We start from the raw sequence: 22,993 nt of genomic DNA, 5'->3' as shown, positions 1-22,993 counted from the left end.
TTGCTTTAATCTCCGCCCATATACCTGGAGGAAAAGCGGTAATTTTCCATTCGAGTAAAGCTCTCGTGGAAGTAACATCGACCGTCATGCTTGTGACTTATTACTTCTCTATATAGGTATGTTGTGCATATTTAACTCAACTTTTTATCTCTGTTAACTTGCTGAGACGTACTTATATTATTTTGTTTCTCAGTTTTTGAGTAAATATAAGTAAGTTTTGTCGTGTGTGTGCGCGCGCGCAAGTCCTTGCCAGTCCTCGCCTTGTACTGAAAACCAAACAGCGCTAGCTTGTATTTAGCCGTAATTTGAACATGCGGGCATGAAAGGCGTTTTTTTTAAATGTGTACTTTTATTTAAATATTGTCTTAATGCACTTTAGGTTTACTGTTTTGTACAACTGTTTGTTTGTATTTTTGACAATTGATTCGAGTAAAGCTCTTGTGGAAGTAACACCAACCGTCATGCTTGTGACTTATTTCTCCTCTATATAGATGGGGGACAACATTTTGGAGGCACCGCTGGGATTGCTGCTCAGATGTCCAGTGTCCACCGCCTGTACATTGAAGATATTGGAGACTTTTTTCATGTGGCACTTCCCCATATGGGTAACAAAAAGGTGGTTAAAGCGGCGTTGTATGAGGCACTTGTGGCTCAACAGGTCATACCTAAGTGCAAAGCGCTTTCGGGCGTTGCTGTGCAGCCTATGCAGCTTACGTAGCCTACCCAGTATCTACCGGTTACCGGCAGGGGAGAGGCCATGACTGAGCTGGAGGATAAGGTTCTTGCAGGTCGTAAACAGCCTGTCTGGCGCAGTGGACCCCGGTTGGCAACTAGCGCTAAAAGAGCTTGAGTTGGAGCTACTGCGAGTTCGGGAGCTGGACGCTGAAGAGAGAAGGCTCAACCTGGCAGCTCAGCAGCGGAAGCCTGTGCCCTGCCACGGAAGTTTAACTCCCCGAGAGCAACCTCCCTGTATTCCGTTGACTCGGAGCACTCCAGCCCGCAGCCTACTCCAGTGCCGTCCTCATCGGTGAGTCCACCTGACTTTGATGTTAGCCGACACATTGGGCTTGTGCCTGTATTTCGAGAAGAGGAAGTAGATGCTTATTTTGCTGTGTTCAAGAGAATATTCACGACATTAAGTTGGCCAAAGAGTTTGTGGACGTTGTTATTGCAGTGTAAGCTATGGTGTAAGTTAGGGTTACTATAATGCGAGTGTTAGGATTTCACTAGGGTTCCTATTATGCTAGTGTTAGGGTTGGGCTATGGCTACTATAATGTGAGTGTTAGGGTTTGCTAGGGTTAATATTATGCTAGTGTTCGGGTTGGGCCTGGGATACTATTATTCTAGGGTGAGGGTTGGGCTAGGGTTACTATAATGCAGGGATCACCAACACGGTGCCCGAGGGACCACGAGTCGCCTGCAGGCCTGTTCTAAAAATAACACAACTCACCAGTGAGCTGCGTCTAAAATTTTGTGTTTCTAATTAAATTTAATTTATTCCTATTACTGGGAAACTAAACCACTTGAACTGTGAGCTGCAAGGTTAAGACTGTTGTTGATAAGTGCTTTAAATGCATTTAAAGCCAAGATGAACATTTTCTCTGTGGATATACAGAGAAAAAAGGTGCTGCACTTTCCCTCTATGCAGTCGTTGCTGAAAGACAATGCTTCTGCATCTGAGACATTTGACAAAGTTGCAGAAAAGTACTGTCAAATCATAAACAGACTTGGGCAAAAGTTTGAGAATAGGTTTTGTGACCTTGATCAGCTTGAGTCATGTGTGTCATTCATTTCCAATCCTTTCATGAACATGGATATAACATGCATTGCTGAGCAACTAAGTGCAACGTTCAACTTGGATGTTGAACAGGTGGAGCTTGAAATTGTAACATTGCAAAATGACCTCCACCTCAGATTCTACCAGGCGGCTGCACCAAACTTTTGGTGCCTGGTTGATACAGAAAAGTACAGTGGGGTATGCACAGCAGCTATGAAGGTTGCCAACCTGTTTGGTTCAACCTATCTCTGTGAATCAGCGTTTACTGACATGAACTTCATCAAGAACAAACACAGAACATGCCTCACTGATGCACATCTGCAAGACTCACTCGGAGTTGCAGTGTCAAGTTACACACCAGATTACAATACACTGGTGAACATTTTTTCCTATGAAATGTTGAAGTGATCATCTCAAAATTTAAACAATTGCTGAGATTAATAGAAATAGTGTTGAATATTGATGTTATGTTTCCCACCTTGTTAATTCATTGTTGATATTTATTGTGACAAATCATTAACGTGATCAGTGTCTTCACATAGATGAGTATCACTTATCATTAATAATAATATATAACTAAAGGCAAACTGAGCAAATTTGTTATTTCAGAAGAGTGTATCAAACTGGTAACCTTTCGTATGACTCGGTACCCATGAAGTAGCTCTCTGTTTCAGAAAGGTTGGTGACACCTGCTATAATGCAATGGTTAGGATTCGACTAGGGTTACCATTATGATAGTGTTAGGGTTGGGCTAGGGTTACTATTATGCTAGTGTTACTATTATGCTAGTGTTAGGGTTTGGCTAGGGTGACTATTATGCGAGCATAAAGGTTGGGCCAAGTTTACTATGCTAGGGTTGCTATAATGCAAGTGTTAGGGTTTGACTAGGGTTACTGTATTGCTAGGGTTGGGCTAGGTTTACTATTATGCTAGCATTAGTTTTGGGCTAGGGTTACTATTATGCTAGGGTTAGGGTTTGACAAGGCTTACTATAATATGATGGTTAGGGTTTGGTTAGGGATAGGGTTGGGCTATGGTTACTATTATGCCAGTGTTAGGGTTGGGTCTGTGTTACTATAATGCTAGTGTTAGGGTTGGGATAGGGTTACTATTATGCTAATGTTAGGGTTTGGCTAGGGTTACTATTGTGCTAGTGTTAGGGTTTGCCTAGGGTTACTATTATGCTAGTTTTAGGGTTGGGCTAGGGTTACTATAATTCAATGGTTAGGGTTTGCCTAGGGTTACTATTATGCTAGGTTTACCACTATGCGATGGTTAGGGTTAGGGAAACCAACATGATGTGGTCCACAGAACAAAGGAGGAGGATGTAAGCTGATTGAGTGCGAGAATTAGAAACCGAACATCCTCTGGGTTTTAACATAAGATTTATTAATAATGGATATTGACAGGGACTTGGTTGGGGATTGTTGGGGGAGGGAGAAATGGGATTCAAGAGTGCTCGGTTGAGCAATTGGATTGTCTGTATTTATTGATTTTGTTTATTTATTATTTATTCATTTAATCTATTATTTTGTCACTATTACAATATTTATCTATTATTATTTATTTGTTGATGGAAAGCCACTTGTCTAGGACTCTGGATGCCATGGGATGCAGGACTTTGGAACCATTGAAGGAGTTTAAAGGACACTGTTCTTCCCCTCCTTCTTTTTGCTTTTTGTGTGAATGTGAGATAAAGCAGACTAAATTAAAATTGAAGTGGTTTGTAATTTTCTGTTTTTATTTATTTATTTATTTATTTATATATATAAATACTTTTAGCACTTTAATTTATTCTAAGCCCTTATTTAAACACCTCCTGTGTCAGGTGGATGAATTCCAAGCCCTGGATTTAAACGTGCATCCACAGTCTGGAGGGGGCAGTACAAAGTTTGGGGCTTCTCTTCCTCAGGCAACTCTTTTCTAAGGGTTAGAAGTTGATAACAGTGTTTTCCCTCTGACCCCATTACTCATTTATGTTTCTTCTTCTTTCTCTCTTTCTTTTTTCTTCTTTTTATTTGTTTACAATAACACTTATCACTAGGACCATCCAGGGAACACAGTTTTTTTTTGGTATGATGTGTGGATTTGACCTAACACAAAATAACGCATGACATGTGTGGATATTATTGTAGCACTTATATTGCTAGCACTTTTTCTTAATGCTGTTGGTTCCATGTACAGTGCATCCAGAAAGTATTCACAGCACTTCAGTTTTTCCACATTTTGTTATGTTGCAGCCTTATTCCAAAATGGATTAAATTAATTAATTTCCTCAAAATTCTACTAACAATACCCCTTAATGACAACATGAAAGAAGTTTGTTTGAAATCTTTGCAGATTTATTAAAAATAAAAAACAAAAAAAAGCACATGTACATAAGTATTCACAGCCTTTGCTCAATACTTTGTTGAAGCACCTTTTGGCACCAATTATAGCCTCAAGTCTTTTTGAGTATGATTCTACAAGCTTGGCACACCTATTTTTGGGCAGATTGTCCCATTCTTCTTTGAAGGACCTCTCAAGCTCCATCAGGTTGGATGGGGAGCGTCAGTGCACAGTCATTTTCAGATCACTCCAGAGATCTTCAATTGGGTTTAAGTCTGGGCTCTGGCTGGGCCACTCAAGGACATTCTGAGAGTTTCCTGTAGCCACTAGTTTGTTATCTTGGCTGTGTGCTTAGGGTCGTTGCCCTGTTCGAAGATAAACCTTCACCCCAGTCTGAGGTCCAGAGTGCTCTGAAGCAGGTTTTCATCAAGGATGTCTTTTGTACATTATGGCATTCATCTTTCCTTCGATCCTGACTAGTCTCCCAGTTCCTGCTGCTGACAAACATCCCCACAGCATGATGCTTCCCCCACCATGCTTCACTGTAGGGATGGTATTGGCCAGGTGATGAGTGGTGCCTGGTTTCCTCCAGTCATGATGCTTGCCATTCAGGCCAAAGTGTTCAATCTTTATTTCATCATGGTCTGAGAGTCCTTCAGGTGCCTTTTGGCAAACTCCAGGTGGGCTGTCATGTGCCTTTTACTGAGGAGTGGCTTCCGTCTGGCCACTCAACCATACAGGCCTGATTGGTGGAGTTCTGCAGAGATGGTTGTTCTTCTGGAAGGTTCTCCTCTCTCCACAGAGACACGCTGGAGCTCTGTCAGAGTGACCATCGGGTTTTTGGTCACCTCCCTGATTAAGGCCCTTCTCCCCCGATCGCTCAGTTTGGTTGGGCAGCCAGTTCTAGGAAGAGTCCTGGTGGTTCCAAACTTCTTCCATTTACGGATGATGGAGACCACTGTGCTCATTGGGACCATCAATGCTACAGAAATGTTTCTGTACCCTTCCCCAGATCTGTGCTTCAATACAATCCTGTTGCGGAGGTCTACAGACAGTTCCTTGGACTCCATGGCTTGGTTTGTGCTCTGACATGCATTGTTAACTGTGGGACCTTTTATATAGACGGGTGTGTGCCTTTCCAAATCATGTCCAATCAACTGAATTTACCACAGGTGGACTCCAGTGGAATTGTAGAAGCATCTCAAGGATAATCAGTGAAAACAGGATGCACCTGAGTTCAATTTTGAATGTCACGGCAAAGGCTGTGAATAATTATATACATGTGCTTTTTTTTTTTTTAATATTATTTTTTATTTTTAATAAATTTGCAAAGATTTCAAACAAACTTCTTTCATGTTGTCATTATGGGGTATTGTTTGTAGAATTTTGAGAAATAATGAATTTAATCCATACTGGAATAAGGCTGTAACATAAAATGTGGAAAAAGTGAAGCGCTGTGAATACTTTCTGGATGCACTGTGTAGTCCCAGGAGATTCAATTCTAATTAAATCTAATCTTTATGATCAATTTGTCAATTTCTATCATTTTTTTCATAACCTCTCCCCTGCCCTTTTGCCCTAATATTGAACCTTAAAACTTTTTCCAGCTCTAAAACCTCCTGCCCCTAATCCCTAAACCCAACCCCAATCCCTAATCCTAACCACAACCCTTGACTCCTATACCCATCCTTAAACCTAACCTTAACCTCTAAATACTATTCCTAGTCCCTATCCCTAATCTTAACCCCAACCCTTGATTCCTGTACCCATCCTAAAACCTAACCTCAATCCCAACCTTGTTCCTGGGTCCTTAAATATTCCTTTTCCCACTTTCCTCTTCATAGTCCCCCTTAATAGAACCTAATTCTGGATAATTAACTTCAATTCTCAACCAGGCATCCATTTATACTTGCGGAACCTTCTTTGTAAGTGAATAAAGTTGATGATTTGGCTTTGAGTCCCAGATCTCAGGATAAGTATGCATAGAGAGGGGTGCAGATTTGGCTTAGCTAGAGGGTATTTAAGTCTATTTATTGTCATCTTTTGAGATTTATAAAATCTTGGTTAAATTGTTTCTAGACTAGGTTCTGTTGAGTTTATTTTGGCCAGTTGAGCTGGGGACCATGCAGTCCAGAGGCCAGGCCTGGTGTAACCACACAATATGCATGGTTAATCAATTTTTTTTAAGTGACCAATACCTCTTCCAGCTTTCCTTTTTTTTTTAAAAAAAAAAAAAGTGTGCCTGTACTCTTAAGGGAATTTACCCATATAATTTTTTTTTTTAAATTTTCCCCTAACCACCCTAACACTAAACCCTAATCCTAACCCTAGGGTTAGGGTTACTACTGTGCTGGGGCTAGGGTTGGGCTAGGGCTACTATAATGCGAGTGTTAGGATTTGGCTCGGGTTACTACAATGCTAGCATTAGGGTGGGGCTAGGGTTGGTCTAGGGTTACTATTGTGCAAGAGTTAGGGTTGGGCTAGGTTTACTATTATGTTAGGGTTATGGTTTGGCTAGTTGACTTTCAGAGCTCTCAGCAGATTGGGTGCTCTGGATGACATTGGCCAACTTGTGGGGTAGGGGATTGATTTCCTTGGTTGATATGACTTACTATGGAGGTAGCTGGGCCAAGCTCTTTAGCACCAAGGTTGTGCTTGGAGTTCTCTTGCACTCCAGTTTGAAATGTCCCTCGTCAACACATCTGTAACACAAGGAAACATCATCATGGGAGAACTGTTCTGGGTCAATTTCCTTGTTGTATAGCTTGGCACCCTTGTCACCTCTCCTGATTGTCCGCATAGCAACCTAACTGATTTGAAGTTGCAGGTTCATCCAGCTTGACTTGAATCTGCTTTAGCTTTTCCATCGAAACTTGTTAATGGTTGGCAGTCACATATGTATGTTTGATCTTTTTCACAGTCAGCCAGACATGTATTTTTTTTTTTTTTTTTTTTTTTTTTTTTTTTTTTTAAAAAGGCAGTGTCATAAACTGGTCCACAGTGATGTAGCTTGGGCTCTAAACAATGCAAGATGTTACTGGATGGGCCACAGATGCATCAGCCCAGGATATACATCTAGCCCAACTCCTTGTATCAAATTCTCTGCCCACAATATTTTCATGTGCTTCTGTAAGTTGCTGAGCCTCAAACAGTGAGTGTGAGTCTTTGATACATTACCTCATAAGCCACTTTTGGTTTTTGAGTACTTTCAGAAATGCATCAATTGCAAGTTGGTCTTGAAGCTCCAAGTCTTCTCCAAGATATGCAAGTGAGCAGCTGCCTAACTTCTGCAATAACAGCTGAGGACTCTGGGTTGCCATAGCTCCATCAGCTTCCATCTAGTTATAGTTAGAGGGTCACTTTGGCCAAAATGCTGAGTAAGTTGTTCCTTCAATAAAGTCTAATCTTCCTGAATGTGTTCCGATAGAGAACAGAAGTATTTAATGGCAGCACTGTGCAGTGCTGTTCCAATTGCACTTTCTTGCTAGCCATTCAAATGGCAAAAGTAATGATTCCCAGTCTATAGTGCCATCAAAGAGTGCTAACTTGACCTTGGAACCTTCTGTAGCAGCATGCTGGGGTTGCTGGCTGGAGCCATGAGATCTGTAATCACCAGGATAAGCTGATGTGCGCTGGAAACCATGCTAACTGTCTCTGCATCTCACAGTAGGGTCTTGATCGAGACTTGTTCTGCTGGGGCCTGCATTATGTGCTCGCTGTTGTATCATCTCCAGTTCTGTAGCAAAAGGACCACCACTCATGGGGCTGGTTGGGGTTGCTTCCAGTATGCTGGCCTTCCAGGAATACAAGGTTAGTTTCTGCCATTTGCTGTAGTGTGGGTGTGAGCATCATTTACATTTGCTGTTTACTTTCATTTTACTTATCCATTACTACTTTAAACCATGTTGGTCAGGACCAGAAGTGACAGCTCCAGCTTTTACAACAACTTCATCAGTGACGTTATATTTATTTTTTAAATATTTTAATTTGTTTCCTCTCTTTTTTTTTTTGTTTCATTCTGTAATGGTGATATGGCCCCCATGTGATTATCAGCGTTCTCATATAGAAGTCACCTGGCCATTTGTTGCAACTTCCATGAGGAGAAAGAACCGTGCCAGTGTGCAGTGCTATCTCATTAGTGTCTGTTGAATTTCCTGATTATTTCTTCAAATTGTGACATCTAAACTGCATTTACTGTAACTTGAACACCACTTTAACAGACTAAAATCATGTTTTGTTACTCTTCTGATACCAGTTGTCATTTTTGTGGTGTGTGTGTGTGTGTGTGGGTAATGTGGCAGCCAAAACAAGACAACCGGAATGCACTTAGCTCAGGTATTTAGTGAAAATCTTTGTGCAGTACAGGTAAGGTTTATAATTTTCCTATGTTGGTGGAGATTATGGTTGGCTGTGTATTTGTGCCTTTGCTTGGGCACAGAACAGGAGTTTCACCTCCTTCCATTTGTTGAGCTGCAAACAACCTCCAAGCAACATCCTATAGAATAATAACTGGGTGTAAAGCTGGCTCAACCAATGAATGTGTGATTAACATGAATATGTTACCAAACACAGGGGAGGGAGCAGAGAAACAACCCCAAAGTAAAACACCACTGCAAGATGATATTCTTTATTATTAGGGGTACATGCATGAAGTATTTGTAACCCTGTTGGAATAGTTGGGAGTCTAGAGAATAGTATGGGTCTAAGCAAGTAGTGCTGGAACCTTATTGTTAGGGAGTGACAGTTTTGATTTGTTACTAAATAAACAGTGAGAATTAATTAGTAACAAAACAGGAAATTCATAAATATACTAACTCCCACTTAGGCTCAAGAACCCTACTTACCTTTCATGACAAAGTTTCTCCTTGACACCATTCTAGTTGCTATGATTTGAGTCTGTAATTGACAGAATATTTCATAATCCATTTAACTAATCACCTTTCTACCATCTGGAATCTAGTACAATTTTGAATAAGTAATATAATGAAAAATACACTGAAAAGCATTCATAGCACTCCTTCAACTTAACCATAATCCAATGAAGTGTTAAGATAGCCGGATTCTATAAATACATCTTTCAGTAATACTAATAATCACTCATTAATATAATTACATTTAAGGTTAAAGGGGCACATCACCTTCACATATCAATCATACCTATGAAGAATTATGATTATCAATATAACCACAGAACTGTATCAGTGTCGGGGTAGCATGCATATTATAAAGAATTCTTGCTCTAAATTGAAGCACTTCTAAAAGTAAAACATGATGACATCTCCATTACATACTCAACAGAATAGGTGCTACTTGCCATTTTGTCCCCTTAGAAACATCCTATTTGACTTTCAGAGTGGGCAGAATTTTAGTTTGAAACCCTTGGTTTATATGGATCCTAATCTTGACATTCTGTATAAAACCGTTTCATTTCCTAATGTTACCAATTGTAAAGGCCACAGTTTGGGAATAACTGCACACAAAATAAAGTCCATCAAAGACAGGGCTTATAGCTATTTAAAAAAAAAAAAAGGAAAAAAAAACCCATTCCTAAATTCTAGCTAAATGTCTGATGAAAATACTGACTGTTATTGTCAATCCAAGGTATTTGCTCAAAATGTGACACCCATTGCATCATCAATCCAATCTCACTTATTTTAAATAGATCAAAATCTGTAACATCAAATATGTTCTACATGATGTTTCTTCCACAGGAATGCACATGACCCAAACATACCCGCACAGAACACAGGTGCAGATTTTGATTGTAATCAGATAGTATGTGCATCTATGGTTGCTTTAGTATTTTATGCAACGCTGTGAGAACTAGCTACTTGTCGTGTGATCTTCACATGATGCTTGGCCCCTGCAGATTGCACCATGCAGCTATATTCTTTTTCTTCTGATTCTCCACTGAACCCTGCAGGCCAAACCTAAAGACCTAAGTTCTACAGCCATGCCTGAAAATAGGCAAGTGAGATATGCCCAATTGGCCTGATGGTAGCACTATAGCACGTGTTTGGCCCATATCTCAAGAGCCACAGGTCCAACACACAAAATTCCTTTTGTCTTCTTATTCCTTAACACCAGATTAATCTAGGCCCAAACTTTTTTTTAGCCACATACTGCTGCAAAACAGCAAGAACATTTATTCTTTTACAATTACAAACTAAAAAAAAGTTTAATAGTTCTTTTTGGAATTATATACAGATTTATATTAGATCACAGACAGTTTTTACCCATGTGCCTAATCATGCACATCAAAGAGTAGTGGACAAAGAGTGGTCAAAGATTATAAAGCTTTTACATAAAATGCACTATGGTCCCAAGTCAAACTTTTTAGATATAATGCATCATTTTACAATAGAATGAAAAGTCTTAACACTACAACCAACCTTATTATTAACCATACTAGCAAAATGCATAATTAAGCAACTAGATTTTCCAAGAAAGATAAAAGATTGACAAAAACCCATTAAAAATATATTTTTAATGAACTTTCAAGTATGCTGCAAACTAAGGTCTTTGTAGATGGCATTTGCTAATTAGAACATCATAAACAAAATGAGAAATCCAAGTTAGAAGGAAGAGAGTAAAAAAATAACATATTGGAAGGACAATAAAAGAACAGAAGGCATTACAGTTTATTTTTAGTTCTTTCTTAAAATAATCATAAATGAGACTAGTAAATGAAAGTTCCAGTGTGAACAAGAAACAAAAAGTTAATGGGTCCATTTAATTGTACTTATAAAGTTTTTCAAATTTTCAATCACTATGCACTAAGCCAAAAGCCAATTACAGGGGATTTTTTTTTCTATCTAAAACTATAGAAATGTAATAAAAAAAAGAGACAAGACAAGAAGGTAATTGCTTTAAGTATCAATCACAAGATCTACTGGCAGCATCTTGGTTGTTATATTCAGCACAGAATTTATAAGTGGCTGAAAACATACACCACTACCAAAACTAAATTACTAAAATTTAATTAAAATGGTAAAGCAAATCAGAAGTTTGCTAAGCAAATATTGGGTTATACACAACACAAATTCATTTGCTCACACAAGGAAACCCTGTTTTTTTCAGTTAGCTGTATAATTTGAGCAATATATCTCCACAGGGGCTGTTTCATTTGTCATGGCCAATTTGAAAAATAACAGTACATATAAAACAAAGAATAAATATACTTTTTAGTTATATAACTATGCATGTCCTTACTTGTCAAGGAAGAGAAATGCAAAATTAACATGACCACCAACTTACACAAATTTAACCAACTGCCTTTTTAAAAAGCGTGATATGCTAGTGATATTTATGAGTCTGCTTTATGATGATAGAGGGTTTTAAATGATAAATGGTTGCAAAATGTACACGAGAATGCATGGCTCTTAATTCTTCTCTTAAGCTTGCCTCTACTAATATAAGTACACAATCAAAAAGGCTGGTCCCTTCTTTAATTCACTGAGATATTTAAATATCAAGGTTAAATAGTGATCATTAAAAAACAAACAAACAAACAAACAAAAAAAAACACACAAAGCAAATCCAACCACCTCACTATTAAGGTTAATATATGGTACCCCTCATCCTCTACAGTTAAACCTAGCTACATCACCTCACATAATTGTACTTTTTTTTTTTTTTTTTAAATATAATGGCACTTTTTTTTCTCTCTTTTTTTTTTTTTTTTTTAAACATTCAACGCTCTGTGGCTCTAAATAGTTAAATAAGCTAGTCAAAATGAAGCAGTGCCTTGTTGTGTGGGTTTAGTGAAAGACAGTGCAGTTGGTTGTGAAGTCTCATCTTTTTCTCCTTCAACAGTTGCCCATACAGGTGGCTGTTCTGCTTCACTTGCGCTCGTCAATGGTTTTAATAAATTCAACAGCGGCTGTGAACTGCATCCACCAATAGCACTCCTCCCCACTCAGCTGACTGGCATAGAAATTACATATGTACTGAATGGTGGACAGAAGGCAGGGTGGGTTTGCCTGGAAAGGAAGTGAGAGCAAGAGACAGACATTTATACTGGAGAACCCATGTATGCATGACATACCTGTAACATAACATGTAACCAGACTCATCCTGAAATAACTGAAAAAGTGGAAATACACAATATACAGCTACAGAAAAAACTGCTTTTCTTTTTTTTTTTTTTTTTAAATATCTAGACTTTAAAGATACACTAATTTAAACAGCTTAAGTTATATCTGAAAGGTAATGTTTTATAATGGGTTCCTAGCAGAGTTAAGCCCTACTCAAGACGTTGACCAAGAATGCAGGAAACACAGGGAAGCAGCTGCTGGAGTGAATGTGTTCATCTATAATTTACACTGTACACTAACAGTTTTAATGTTAAAAATTATTGATGCCTCTAAGGACGAATTAGGTATGGAATAAAAAACAACAGATTCAAAGCCCCAATCTCTGTGCTATATGCAGAATAACCATGCTGTTATATGAAATAATCCACACCGAGGTGGTGTCATATGGTTACACACAAACCCCAAGTGGATTATTTTCAAATAACACCATGGTCTCAAGTGCATTCTTTCCCATATAGCACAGTGATTTGGCAGCAGTACATTTTCAGTATAGTCCTTGCACAAATCAAGTCTAAGTTACAAAGTTTTTTGGCCAAAAAAAGTGGTGTTTTGGACCATGTTTGGATGAAGCTTTTAGACTTTAACTAAATAGGTAAACTGATCTTAACTATATACTTGTGTAAGGTTAGTCAAAAACACACTGACTTTTCATTTTCCATTTCATAAATGTGCAATAAAATATGTTCTATTTACTGTGACAGAACACAAGGACACCGCATCTTTCAAGCAGGAAAAGTGAGACTAGATGGTTTAAAGAGGGATTGGGGTCTCTGAGGATCAGTCATTACTGAAAAGTTCAAAAGACCTACACAACTGTCAATCATTCCATATTCATATGGCTTTCAGCTTTATTTATTTATTTTTAAAAATGTGTCTGAGTGATAAATTATAGCTCCTGTTAAAAAGTGCATAAAGGTTGGAAAGTCTGTGACAGTTTTTTAAAAATGTGCGTGCATTTGTGGCTTTTTTTTTCCCCATTCACTATCTTTTACACAGTAGCTCCTTCTAAAGATCAAGACACAGTGGCCATGCACCACTGTATTTAGGGCAGGGTGATAAAGACCCTAAGCATAAAGGGAGAACAGGTGCTTCCTATAAAAGTCAATTATGTTAGTAAAGCTGGTCAAATATCTGTACTGTGGTCATCAAGGAGAACATTTTTCTTCATTAATGTATTGAATTTTGCAACCCTTTAACTCTGCTCACCTTTATAAGGACAAATACAAGCACAGGGACAAAGTCATCAGCTCCAGGCACAGCATCCTCATTGGCCAAGCTGAGCAGATTCATGATGGTGGAGCACATGCGCAGGATGCACTGCACTTTATCACGAGGTGTCTTGTATGCACTGATCGTCCTGATCTCTGCCTGTGCAGTAGGCCATGGAGCCTCTCTCATATACACCTATAGGCACACAGAGCACAACTCACATGTTGGAAGGGATTTGTTTTTGAGGTGTGATACATGTGCAGCTATGCTCCTATTAAATTATAAACAATTATTTGATTTTTGAGTTCTTGGGTTGAGAGAAATTAGTTTTGCCACATGCTAAGTTTATTAATTTATTTTACTGAGTTTATTATATTAAACCTGCAATGCATAAGCTAAAAAATTAACAACAAAAAAAATAGGGGAGAGGTTCAGTACCTCTCCTTATACGTACTTTACTAATGCTTTCCTTAAACCTGAAATGGTGGAAATGCTTGTCAAATACGCTGCATGAACAGGAGTCCAACTTGACAACTTCCAGCTAGGTTAAAATGCTACCCTCATCAGCATTGTACTTACTAGCATAACTCTGCATCCACTCTGCTAATTCTCAGTCCTCTCACTGCCTTTTAAAAATACTACTCACCATTACATACATACATACATACATTACAAAAACTACTATAGCAATTGTAGAGGAAATGCTGAAATGCCAAGTAGATGTTCACCCAGGGTTCCTTAAACACAAGTTACTGAGTGAGCATGAGAGAAGCTCTGTGAGCTGAAATAAGCAAGTTGCTAACTCTGACTGGTAGTTAGGATGACCTGACATCACCTATACTCAGGTTAGTCCTGAAAAGCCAACATAGTATTTTCTATTGCCATCAATAGTATTTTAACCATCAAAGCGATTATTAATAGTAGAAAGCTAAATATGAAATTAATAAAACAAGAGCTTTAACACTGAAAAAATTCACATATTGAACATAAGTAGTGACAGTTTTGCCCACATTTTGCCCAATAACTAATTGACAAAATCGATAAAATACCATACTAAAAACAGCTGGCAATCAATTTCATTGCTGATTAGTTGGACTATGTTATGAAGCACACCCAATAAACACTGTGGCATTTGACGGAAAGTTGATCAGAAATGGCAGTGCATATTACAATAGAGAAAACATTACGATGCCCTCTGGAATATAAGAACTCTTCACATTACAATATTCTGTTGGCCTCATGACCCAACATGTTTTCATGTAATATTATGATTTGTAATCATTCGTTTGTAGGAAAGTGAGAAACATAAGAAGGGATATATATTTTGAATTCATGTGTGTGAAGTCAGGTCAGGTAACATCAAAGTTGAGTGACGATTCCAGGGATTGCAAAATAAGAGACAACCCCAAAGCTTTGGAGTCAATTTCACACACCGAAAATGATTTGCCTTGCACGTGCATGTCAAGGAAAATTAATTTAGCATCAACGTGCTTCAGTTATCGAGTCAGCCAGCTGGTATTTATTTTGCCTTCATTTTGAAATTTGTCTTGTTGGAATTGAACAAATCAGCACTAGAATGTAGGTAAGACATATACCTGCAAAAGAAGTGTTTGGAACCAGTAAAATATACTTTATGAATGCTTTACAGCATTCACAAATTTTCTGAATTTCTCCATAAATTTGACCTGAAATGTGATCAGATCTTCATCTAAGTCCTAAAATCAGAACGAGATTCCAATTAAAGAAATGAAGAAAAAACGATATAGTTTTTTTTTTACACACACAATAATGTGGAAAAAAATAAGTACACCTCATGGAAATTGTTGGGTTTTTTGACAAGCAAACATGTGATCCTCTTTGAAACAGTGCCCATTAATAAAGGCAAAACACTATCAAATGACACAAAATGATAATTTTGTAGTAGTTTTCACAAGTTAAATAAACAAAAACAGACCAGTCACACTGAAAAAGTAAGTGCACCCCTACATATCACACCTTCAAATCCATAAAAATAGAATCAGGTGTTCAAGATTGGATGCCTGTGATCAGAACCTGCTTAGGGGGTGCAGGTGTTATTTAGAACTCTCTAGTGAGTTTTATCTATGAGGTGTGTATTGTCATCATGCCAAGATCCAGAGTTCTATAAATCCTTTGGCAAGGGGTTTAAAAAGACCATGCCAATGAGCATACAGGCAAAGACCAGGCCTTTTGGAATAATGTGCTCTGGACAGATGAATCAAAAATAAAGTTGTTTGGCTACAGTAACAGCAGACATGTTTGGCGCAGAGCAATGACAGCTCAGGAGTCAGGAGAAGCACCTCATATCAACTGTGAAGCACGGTGGTGGACATGTTATGATTTGGGTTTGATACTTCAGGGATTTGACAGCTTGCATTAATTCTGCATCAAACAGAGTGCTTGAAGATAACGTGAGGCCATCTGTCCAAATGTTGAAGTTGAACCGAAAGTGGACCTTTCAACAGGATAATGATCCTAAGCACACTGGAATGGCCTAGTCAAAGCCTAGATTTGAATTCCATTGAAATGTTGTGGGGGGATTTGAAACAAGCAGTACATGCAAGAAAATCCTCAAACATCTGGCTACTGAAAGAATATTGCATGGTAGTCAAAATTTCCAGCAATCCCCTGCTAAAGGGGGCAATACTACCTTCTGAGGCCAAGGATGTGCTTACTTTTTCTGCAGAAGAGCATCACATCTATTGATATTTGTTGAATAAATGATCGAAAAAGCTCATTTTCAAGAATTAATAAACCTAGTTTTGTTCAGGAATTTCAACTTTATTAACAGGCAGTGTTTCAAAGATGATCAAATGTTTGCTTGTCCAAATATGTCAAAAAAAAAAATCCCTGGTGTGTACTTACAGTATTTATTAAGCAAAATTATCCAGCATTTTTGGTACTTGGTGATCAATCCTGCACAGTGGGCTGGAGGATTACAAAACTGCTTCAACTCCGTGATTATGGGCTTCCTTGCATGAACTGCCCTTTTTAGGTCCTTCCACAACATTTCTATTGGGTGAAGGTCTGGACTTTGACTTGGCCATTCCAAAATGTTAACATTTATTCTGCATTAACAATTTCTTTGTTCCAGTTTCTTTGACTTATTTGTGTGCTTAGGGTCATTGTCTTGCTGCATGACCCACTTATGGTTAAGCTTTAGTTCACAGACAGATACCCTGACATTCCCATTTAGTATTTACTGGCAAAATCCAGAATTCATATCCATCAATAATGGTGAGCCATCCTGGACCCAATGGAGCAAAGCAGCCCAAAACTATAATGCTGCCATCCCCATGTTTCACGGTTGAGATGAGGATCTGATATTGGATTGCATTATTTGATTTTTTTGCCAAACATAACCCTTTCCATTTAAACCAAAAAGTTCTATTTTAAATTCATCGGACAACAGAACATTCTTCTAATAGGTTTCTGGTTTATACACATGGTCTTGAACAAACTTCAAACAGGCTTCAGTATTTTTTGGATTAGTGGCTTCCTTCTTGCTATCCTGCCACACACACCATTCTTGTCCAGTGTTTGCATTCAGTACGCGGACAACAATAATCCAATATTAACCTGATTAAGACAATACTCTGATTAAGAAACTACCATGTAAACAGCGAGTATTGATTACTACGAGTATGACAGATTAAGGTAAACACAAATCGGATTATGACACGTGGAGTATTCCTGTTTTAGTCGTATTAATGATGTGCATTACAGACATGTTAACACCTTAATCACACTAATAACGTCGTGTGGGTGTTTTCACTGTATTTTGCCACAGGACACGTACACACACGGCAGTGCTCAACCGTTTGATGGCAAACAAGAGAGCATGGTTGCGTCCGAAACCATGCACTTACCTACTATATATTAGGTGAGATACATGTATTTCAGCTAATATATAGTAGGTAAGTACGTGGTTTTGGATGCAGTCCACGGGTTCAAGCAGTTGTCTATTAGCACGTATAGCATGACAAATAATTAATTGCACTTGAAGCTTTTGTAAAGTTAAAAATGAAACACCCAAAACTGTATATGGTACCATAACAACGAACTGTATGTTGATACTTGAAAATCTGAAGGGAATGTCGGACGGTGTGCCATGGGGATGTAATGACGTGTGCCGTTAATCGACCTATGTTCTATAACATGTAAAACAGGAACATGAAAGGAATATTCTAAAAGTAACTCATGTAAACACCTTAATCACAATATTGTCTTATTCAGAATAAGGTCATTAATCAGATTATTGTTGCCATGTAAACATTGTCACTGACATTACTCAATGCAAGAGTGACCTGTAGTTCCTTATATGTTACGCTGGGATTACTTTTGAGTCCCTGTAATAATATTCACTGCACCCTTGGAGTGATTTATTTCTGAGGTCCTCATGAAACTCCTTTGATCGAGGCATGGCACAATTCCATAAACCTTTGTGGTAAAGACCAGACTGTGATCATGAAGCCCCAAGTAATGTTCTTGAAACTCATGCATGATTGCCATCCCCTTGACGGAAACACCTGACTTAAATTACGCCTTTAAATTAACTCATACTCCTAGAGGTTCACATACTTTTTCTGACAAGAAATATTTAATTTTTACAATTTAATTTTTTGCTCAATAAATAAATGTGAAAACTGAAATGTTTTTGCATCATTTGTTTAATTGGGTTTAGGACTTAGATGAAGATCTGATCACAATTCAGGTCAGATATGCAGAAATACAGAAAATTATAAAGTGTTCACAAACTTTCTAGTAACACTAAGCACTTAATATTCTCATGCTGTGACAGATTATCTGATAAATGTCTAATCTTGTATTGCAGTTAGTGAATTGTTATTTAATTCAGCCTAGATAAACGGAGTTCTGTAGTAGTAAAATTTTAATTATTTTTTAATTAATTAATATAAATTATTATTATTATGTTGGCTTGAGAAAGCCAACATACTGTTTTGCTTTATAAGATTATTATTATTATTATTATTAGTGGTGCTTGAAAAGCACTACTATTGTTATTCGGCATACTTAATAGTGGTGCTTGAAAAGCACAACTATTGTTATTTGGCATACTTATTATTATAACAATTATTAGTGGTGCTTGAAAAGCACTACTATTGTTCTCTTGCATACTTATTATAATTATTATAATTAGCGGTGCTTGAAAAGCACTACTATTGTTCTCTTGCATACTTAGAATTAGTGGTGCTTGAAAAGCACTACTATTGTTATTCGGCATACTTATTATTAGTGATGCTTGAAAAGCACTACTATTTTTTTCCTGCATACTTATTATAATTAGTGGTGCTTGAAAAGCACTACTATTGTTCTCTTGCATACTTATTATAATTAGTGGTGCTTGAAAAGCACTACTATTGTTCTCTTGCATACTTATTATAATTATTTTTCTACTGGCACCCTGTCCAGGGTGTACCCTGCCTTGTGCCCGATGCTTCCTGGGATAGTCTCCAGGTTCCCCAGCGACCCTGAAAAGGACTAAGCGGTTGAAGATGGATGGATGGATGGATAGATGGATAATTCTTCTTCTTCCACTTTTTTTTTGGTGCGTAACTCTCCGACAAACGTAAACTCCGTTTGTCGGAGATTGACGGGTGAGATGTCAAATCGATCGGCTTATTGAGGAGAGATGTGCTATGACTTTTGGAAGCGATCGGAATGTCGGCATTCGCGGTACGGAAGCTCAAAGTCGGAAAATTTCCCATAGATTTGCATTGAGTTGCGAAAGTACTGGTCCTCTAAACAGAAAGCTGTAAAAGTATTGCCTCGGTACACATTCGGCTGTAAAATGTATTGGCACCCGATCTGTCCGGCTCTCAGAAGTACTGGCACCCTATCCGGCCGGTGCTCAAAAGTATTGGCACCCCACACAGCCAACTCTCAAAAGTACTGGCGCCCTTGACGGTCGGCTCTAAAAAGTATTGGCGCACTACATGGCCGGCTCTAACAATGCTGGCTCCCTATCTGTCCAGCTCTCTAAAGTATTGGTGCCCTACGCTGTCGGCTCTCGAAAGTATTGCTGCCCTACGCTGTAGGCTCTCAAAAGTATTGCCGCCCGATCTGAATTTTGCCACGCAAGCACCACTCACATTTTCTTCAGGAAATGTACCGGTCTAGTTATAATTCTTCTTCTTCTTCCACTTTTTTTTCGGTGCGTAACTAGTCCTGCACCGTTTGTCGGAGATCGACGGGTGAGGTGTCAAATTGATCGGCTTATTGAGGAGAAGTGTGCTATGACTTTTATAAGCGATCGGAATGCCGAAATTCCCGGTATGGAAGCTCAAAATCTGAAAATTTCCCATAGACTTGCATTGAGTTTTAAAAGTACTGGCCCTCTACAGAGAAAGCTCTAAAAGTTTTGCCTCCGTACACATTCGGCTCTAAAATGTATTGGCACACGATCTGTTCAGCTCTCAGAAGTATTGGCACCCTATCCGGCTGGCGCTCAAAAGTATTGGCATCCCGCACGGCCAGCTCTCAAAAGTACTGGCGCCCTTGACGGTCGGCTCTAAAAAGTATTGGTGCACTACACGGCCAGCTGTAACAGTTCTGGTGCCTTATCTGTCCGGCTCTCAAACGTATTGGTGCCCTACACGTCCGGCTCTCAAAAGTATTAGCGCCCTTAGCGTCCGGCACTAAGAGTATTGGTGCCCTTGACAGCCGGCTCTAAAACTATTTCCGCCCTATGGACGGCTCTAAACAGTATTGGCGCCCTATCTGTCCGGCTCTTGTAAGTATTGGTGCCCTACGCGGGCGGCTCTCGAAAGTATTGGTGCCCTACGCGGGCGGCTCTCGAAAGTATTGGCGCCCCGTCCCGGTTTCCCAATGTCAAGCACCACTAACATTTTCTTCAGGAAATGTACCGGTCTAGTTATTATTATTCTGAGTCCCCAAAAATTAAATTGTGTCTCCTTTTAAAGCTTTCAATCTACATGCACAAAACTCAGCACAGAGGTTCACCCTGTTCTGCCTCAAGTTGCTGCATCTTTTTGAAGTGATTGGAACGCCAATTCCCAGTATGGAAGCTCAAAGTGACCAAAATTCCCATTGATGTCCATAAAAAAATTCTCACTGTTATAACTCGTTGAGCTTTCAAGACACTTCCACCAAACTCAGCACAGTCCTTCAGGCCGATCACACTGGTCAGGCTCTATTTTTCTGATTGGATGCCCGGTATTCCCGCTGCGGATGATGAAAATGCCCCAAAACTCACATTCACTTACATGGATAGAATGTTCGGAACCTGGTTCCAACTGTCAGAACTCACACACACCTGAGTGCACACGACCTGAAGCCTAAAAGTATTGGGACATGGTTTAGTGCCAAAAGTACCGGGAAGCCTCCTAGCACTAAAAGTATTGGAACGCCACCTAGCTCCAAAAAGTTTTGGGACGCCCGCCTAGCTCCAAAAATACTGGGATGTCACCTAGCTGTAAACGTACTGGGACACTGTCTCGCTCCAAATGTTTTGGGATGCTGTCTAGCAACACCCTAGCAACCACCCATAACACCCTAGCAACCACCCTGAACACCCTAGCAACCGCCTAGCAACCACCCACAACATGCCAGCAAACACCTAGAGCACCCTAGCAACCATCCAGCAACACCCTATCAGACTTGCTCTCTCAGGCCAACATCAAAGTTTGCCATGATGAACTTTACCTATCTAGTTATTCTTTTTCTGAGACCCAAAATTATCAATTGTATCTCCAATTTCAAGCTACATGCACCAAACTCGGCACAGACCTTCAGCCTTTTCTGACTCAAGTTCCTAGATCTTTTTGTAGTGATCAGAATTCCGGGTATTGAACTCAAATTGGCCAAGATTCCCAGTGACTTCCATTAAGAATATCTGACTGAACACATTGAGATTTCAAGCTATTTTGAAGAAATTCAGCACACTCCTTCAGGTCATTCACACTGGCCATGCTCTATTTTGCCAAATTGATTGGACTCCCGGTATTTCTGTTGCGGACGATGAAAATTCTCCAAAACTCCCATTCACTAACATTGACTAATTTTCAGAGCCTGGCTCCAACTGTGAAAACGGATCTCAATGCAGACACATGCAGACTAAAAGTATTGGCACCCTACATGTCCAGCACTAAAAGTATTTGTACCTTATCCATGCTCCTCTAAAAGCAGTTTTACCACGGCAAGCACCAATCATTTTCTTCTGGAAATGTACGTCCATTCTTCTTCCACACAAATGTTTGGCGCATAACTCATCCCGCACCGTTTGTCATAGACCCATGAATGAGGTGTCAAATCGACCAGCTTATTGAGGAGAGATGTGCTATGCCTTTTCTAAGTGATGGGAGTTCTGGAATTCCAGGTACGGAAGCACAAACTGGACAAAAATTCCCATTGACTTGCATTGAAAATTTCTGACTGTTAATTCCAACTGTCAAAACTTTCACACACCTGCACACTAAAAGTATTGGCACCTACATGTCCAGCTCAAAAATACTGGCACCCAATCTGTCAAGCTAATGAAATTGTCAAACCCTGGCAACTGCCTAGCGACCACCAATACCCTAGCAACCACCCACAACACCATTTGTGATTGACCAGCTTATTGAGTAGGCTTATTGAGCTTATTGAGTAGAGGTGTGCTATGACTTTTATAAGCAAGCCAACTTAAGAAGTTCAAACCGTGGACAATTGTTGTTGCGATGTGCATGCGTCGACCTCCTGTGTACATGTCAAATGGAGTATAAGTGCTATGAAAATAACTGTGTGCATACGCTAGTGTATGTGTAAAAAAACGAAGTATACTTTGGACTTTAGGTAGTAGACATAGCATGACCACATCACGTTTTGGAATTTTGGCCAGAAATGTCAGGAGAATTACATTGTTCTGGTCCAACTGAAAATAATGGGAAAATGTGGACCCCCTAACTCCCACAAAGTCAAAGACAGAAACATGAATGGCATGTCCAAGTGTTCGGCTTGGTTCAGAGAATCAGGAAATCCCATTTGGAAATGGATCCCACATACACGTCATATGGAATTTCCTGTTGGAATTCCCAATAATGTAAAATGAGTCTAGAGGATCAAACGAAGCCTAATAAACTAATCACTAAACTACTGCATCTATGTCATACATCAAAACAATTGGCTCAGTGAGGAGAATTGCTTTATGGGTATTTTAGTGACATCAAGTGCATGTTAACCCCCAAAATAAGTGAAATCACAAAAGTACTGCAACATAGACATGTGACATTTCAAAACACTCAGCTCAATGAGAAGAACTGCATTATGGGTATTCTAGTGACACCATGTGTGCAGCTCCATGTAGGTTTTTGCATGGGGAAGCACCACTCACATTTTCTTCAGAAAATGTCAAATCTAGTTATTATTTTTCTGCTTCTTCTTCTGAGACAATTAATTTCACAATTAACTACCACCACTAGGGTCTGAAGCCCATCTTCTCTCCCTCTCTCTGTTAGTGTACCTGTAACAGAGACTCTCAATTCATCTCTCTGTTAGTGTACCTGTAACAGAGACTCTCAATTCATCTCTCTCAGATATAGATAT

At 39.1% G+C, this 22,993-nt stretch overlaps 1 protein-coding gene and 1 long non-coding RNA gene across 8 annotated transcripts in view; one reads left to right on the top strand and one right to left on the bottom strand.

Annotated features, from left to right (window-relative positions):
- The first annotated feature begins 429 nt into the window (after positions 1–429).
- On the top strand, positions 430–8,482 carry LOC108265694 (uncharacterized). The gene is made up of 3 exons (XR_001812736.3): positions 430–1,027; positions 7,774–7,916; positions 8,160–8,482. It is a non-coding gene; the product is annotated as an uncharacterized LOC108265694 (long non-coding RNA).
- Positions 8,483–10,574: 2,092 nt separating this feature from the next.
- Positions 10,575–22,993, bottom strand: part of gapvd1 (GTPase activating protein and VPS9 domains 1) — a 161,822-nt gene continuing 149,403 nt past the window's right edge. For all 7 annotated transcript variants that reach the window (XM_053680224.1, XM_053680225.1, XM_053680228.1 and 4 more), the window contains 2 exons: positions 13,409–13,606; positions 10,575–12,088 (listed from right to left, as the gene is read on the bottom strand). In XM_053680224.1, coding sequence (XP_053536199.1) covers positions 11,948–12,088; positions 13,409–13,606 — 339 coding nt within the window. In that variant the 3' untranslated portion in view covers positions 10,575–11,947. The remainder of the gene's footprint in view (positions 12,089–13,408; positions 13,607–22,993) is intronic.

This window comes from Ictalurus punctatus, chromosome 5, assembly GCF_001660625.3.
Source record: "Ictalurus punctatus breed USDA103 chromosome 5, Coco_2.0, whole genome shotgun sequence".
In the NCBI taxonomy this organism is placed as follows: Eukaryota; Metazoa; Chordata; class Actinopteri; order Siluriformes; family Ictaluridae; genus Ictalurus; species Ictalurus punctatus.
The sequence above is the reverse complement of the archived record's forward strand: the minus strand, read 5'-3'. Positions and strand labels throughout refer to the sequence as shown.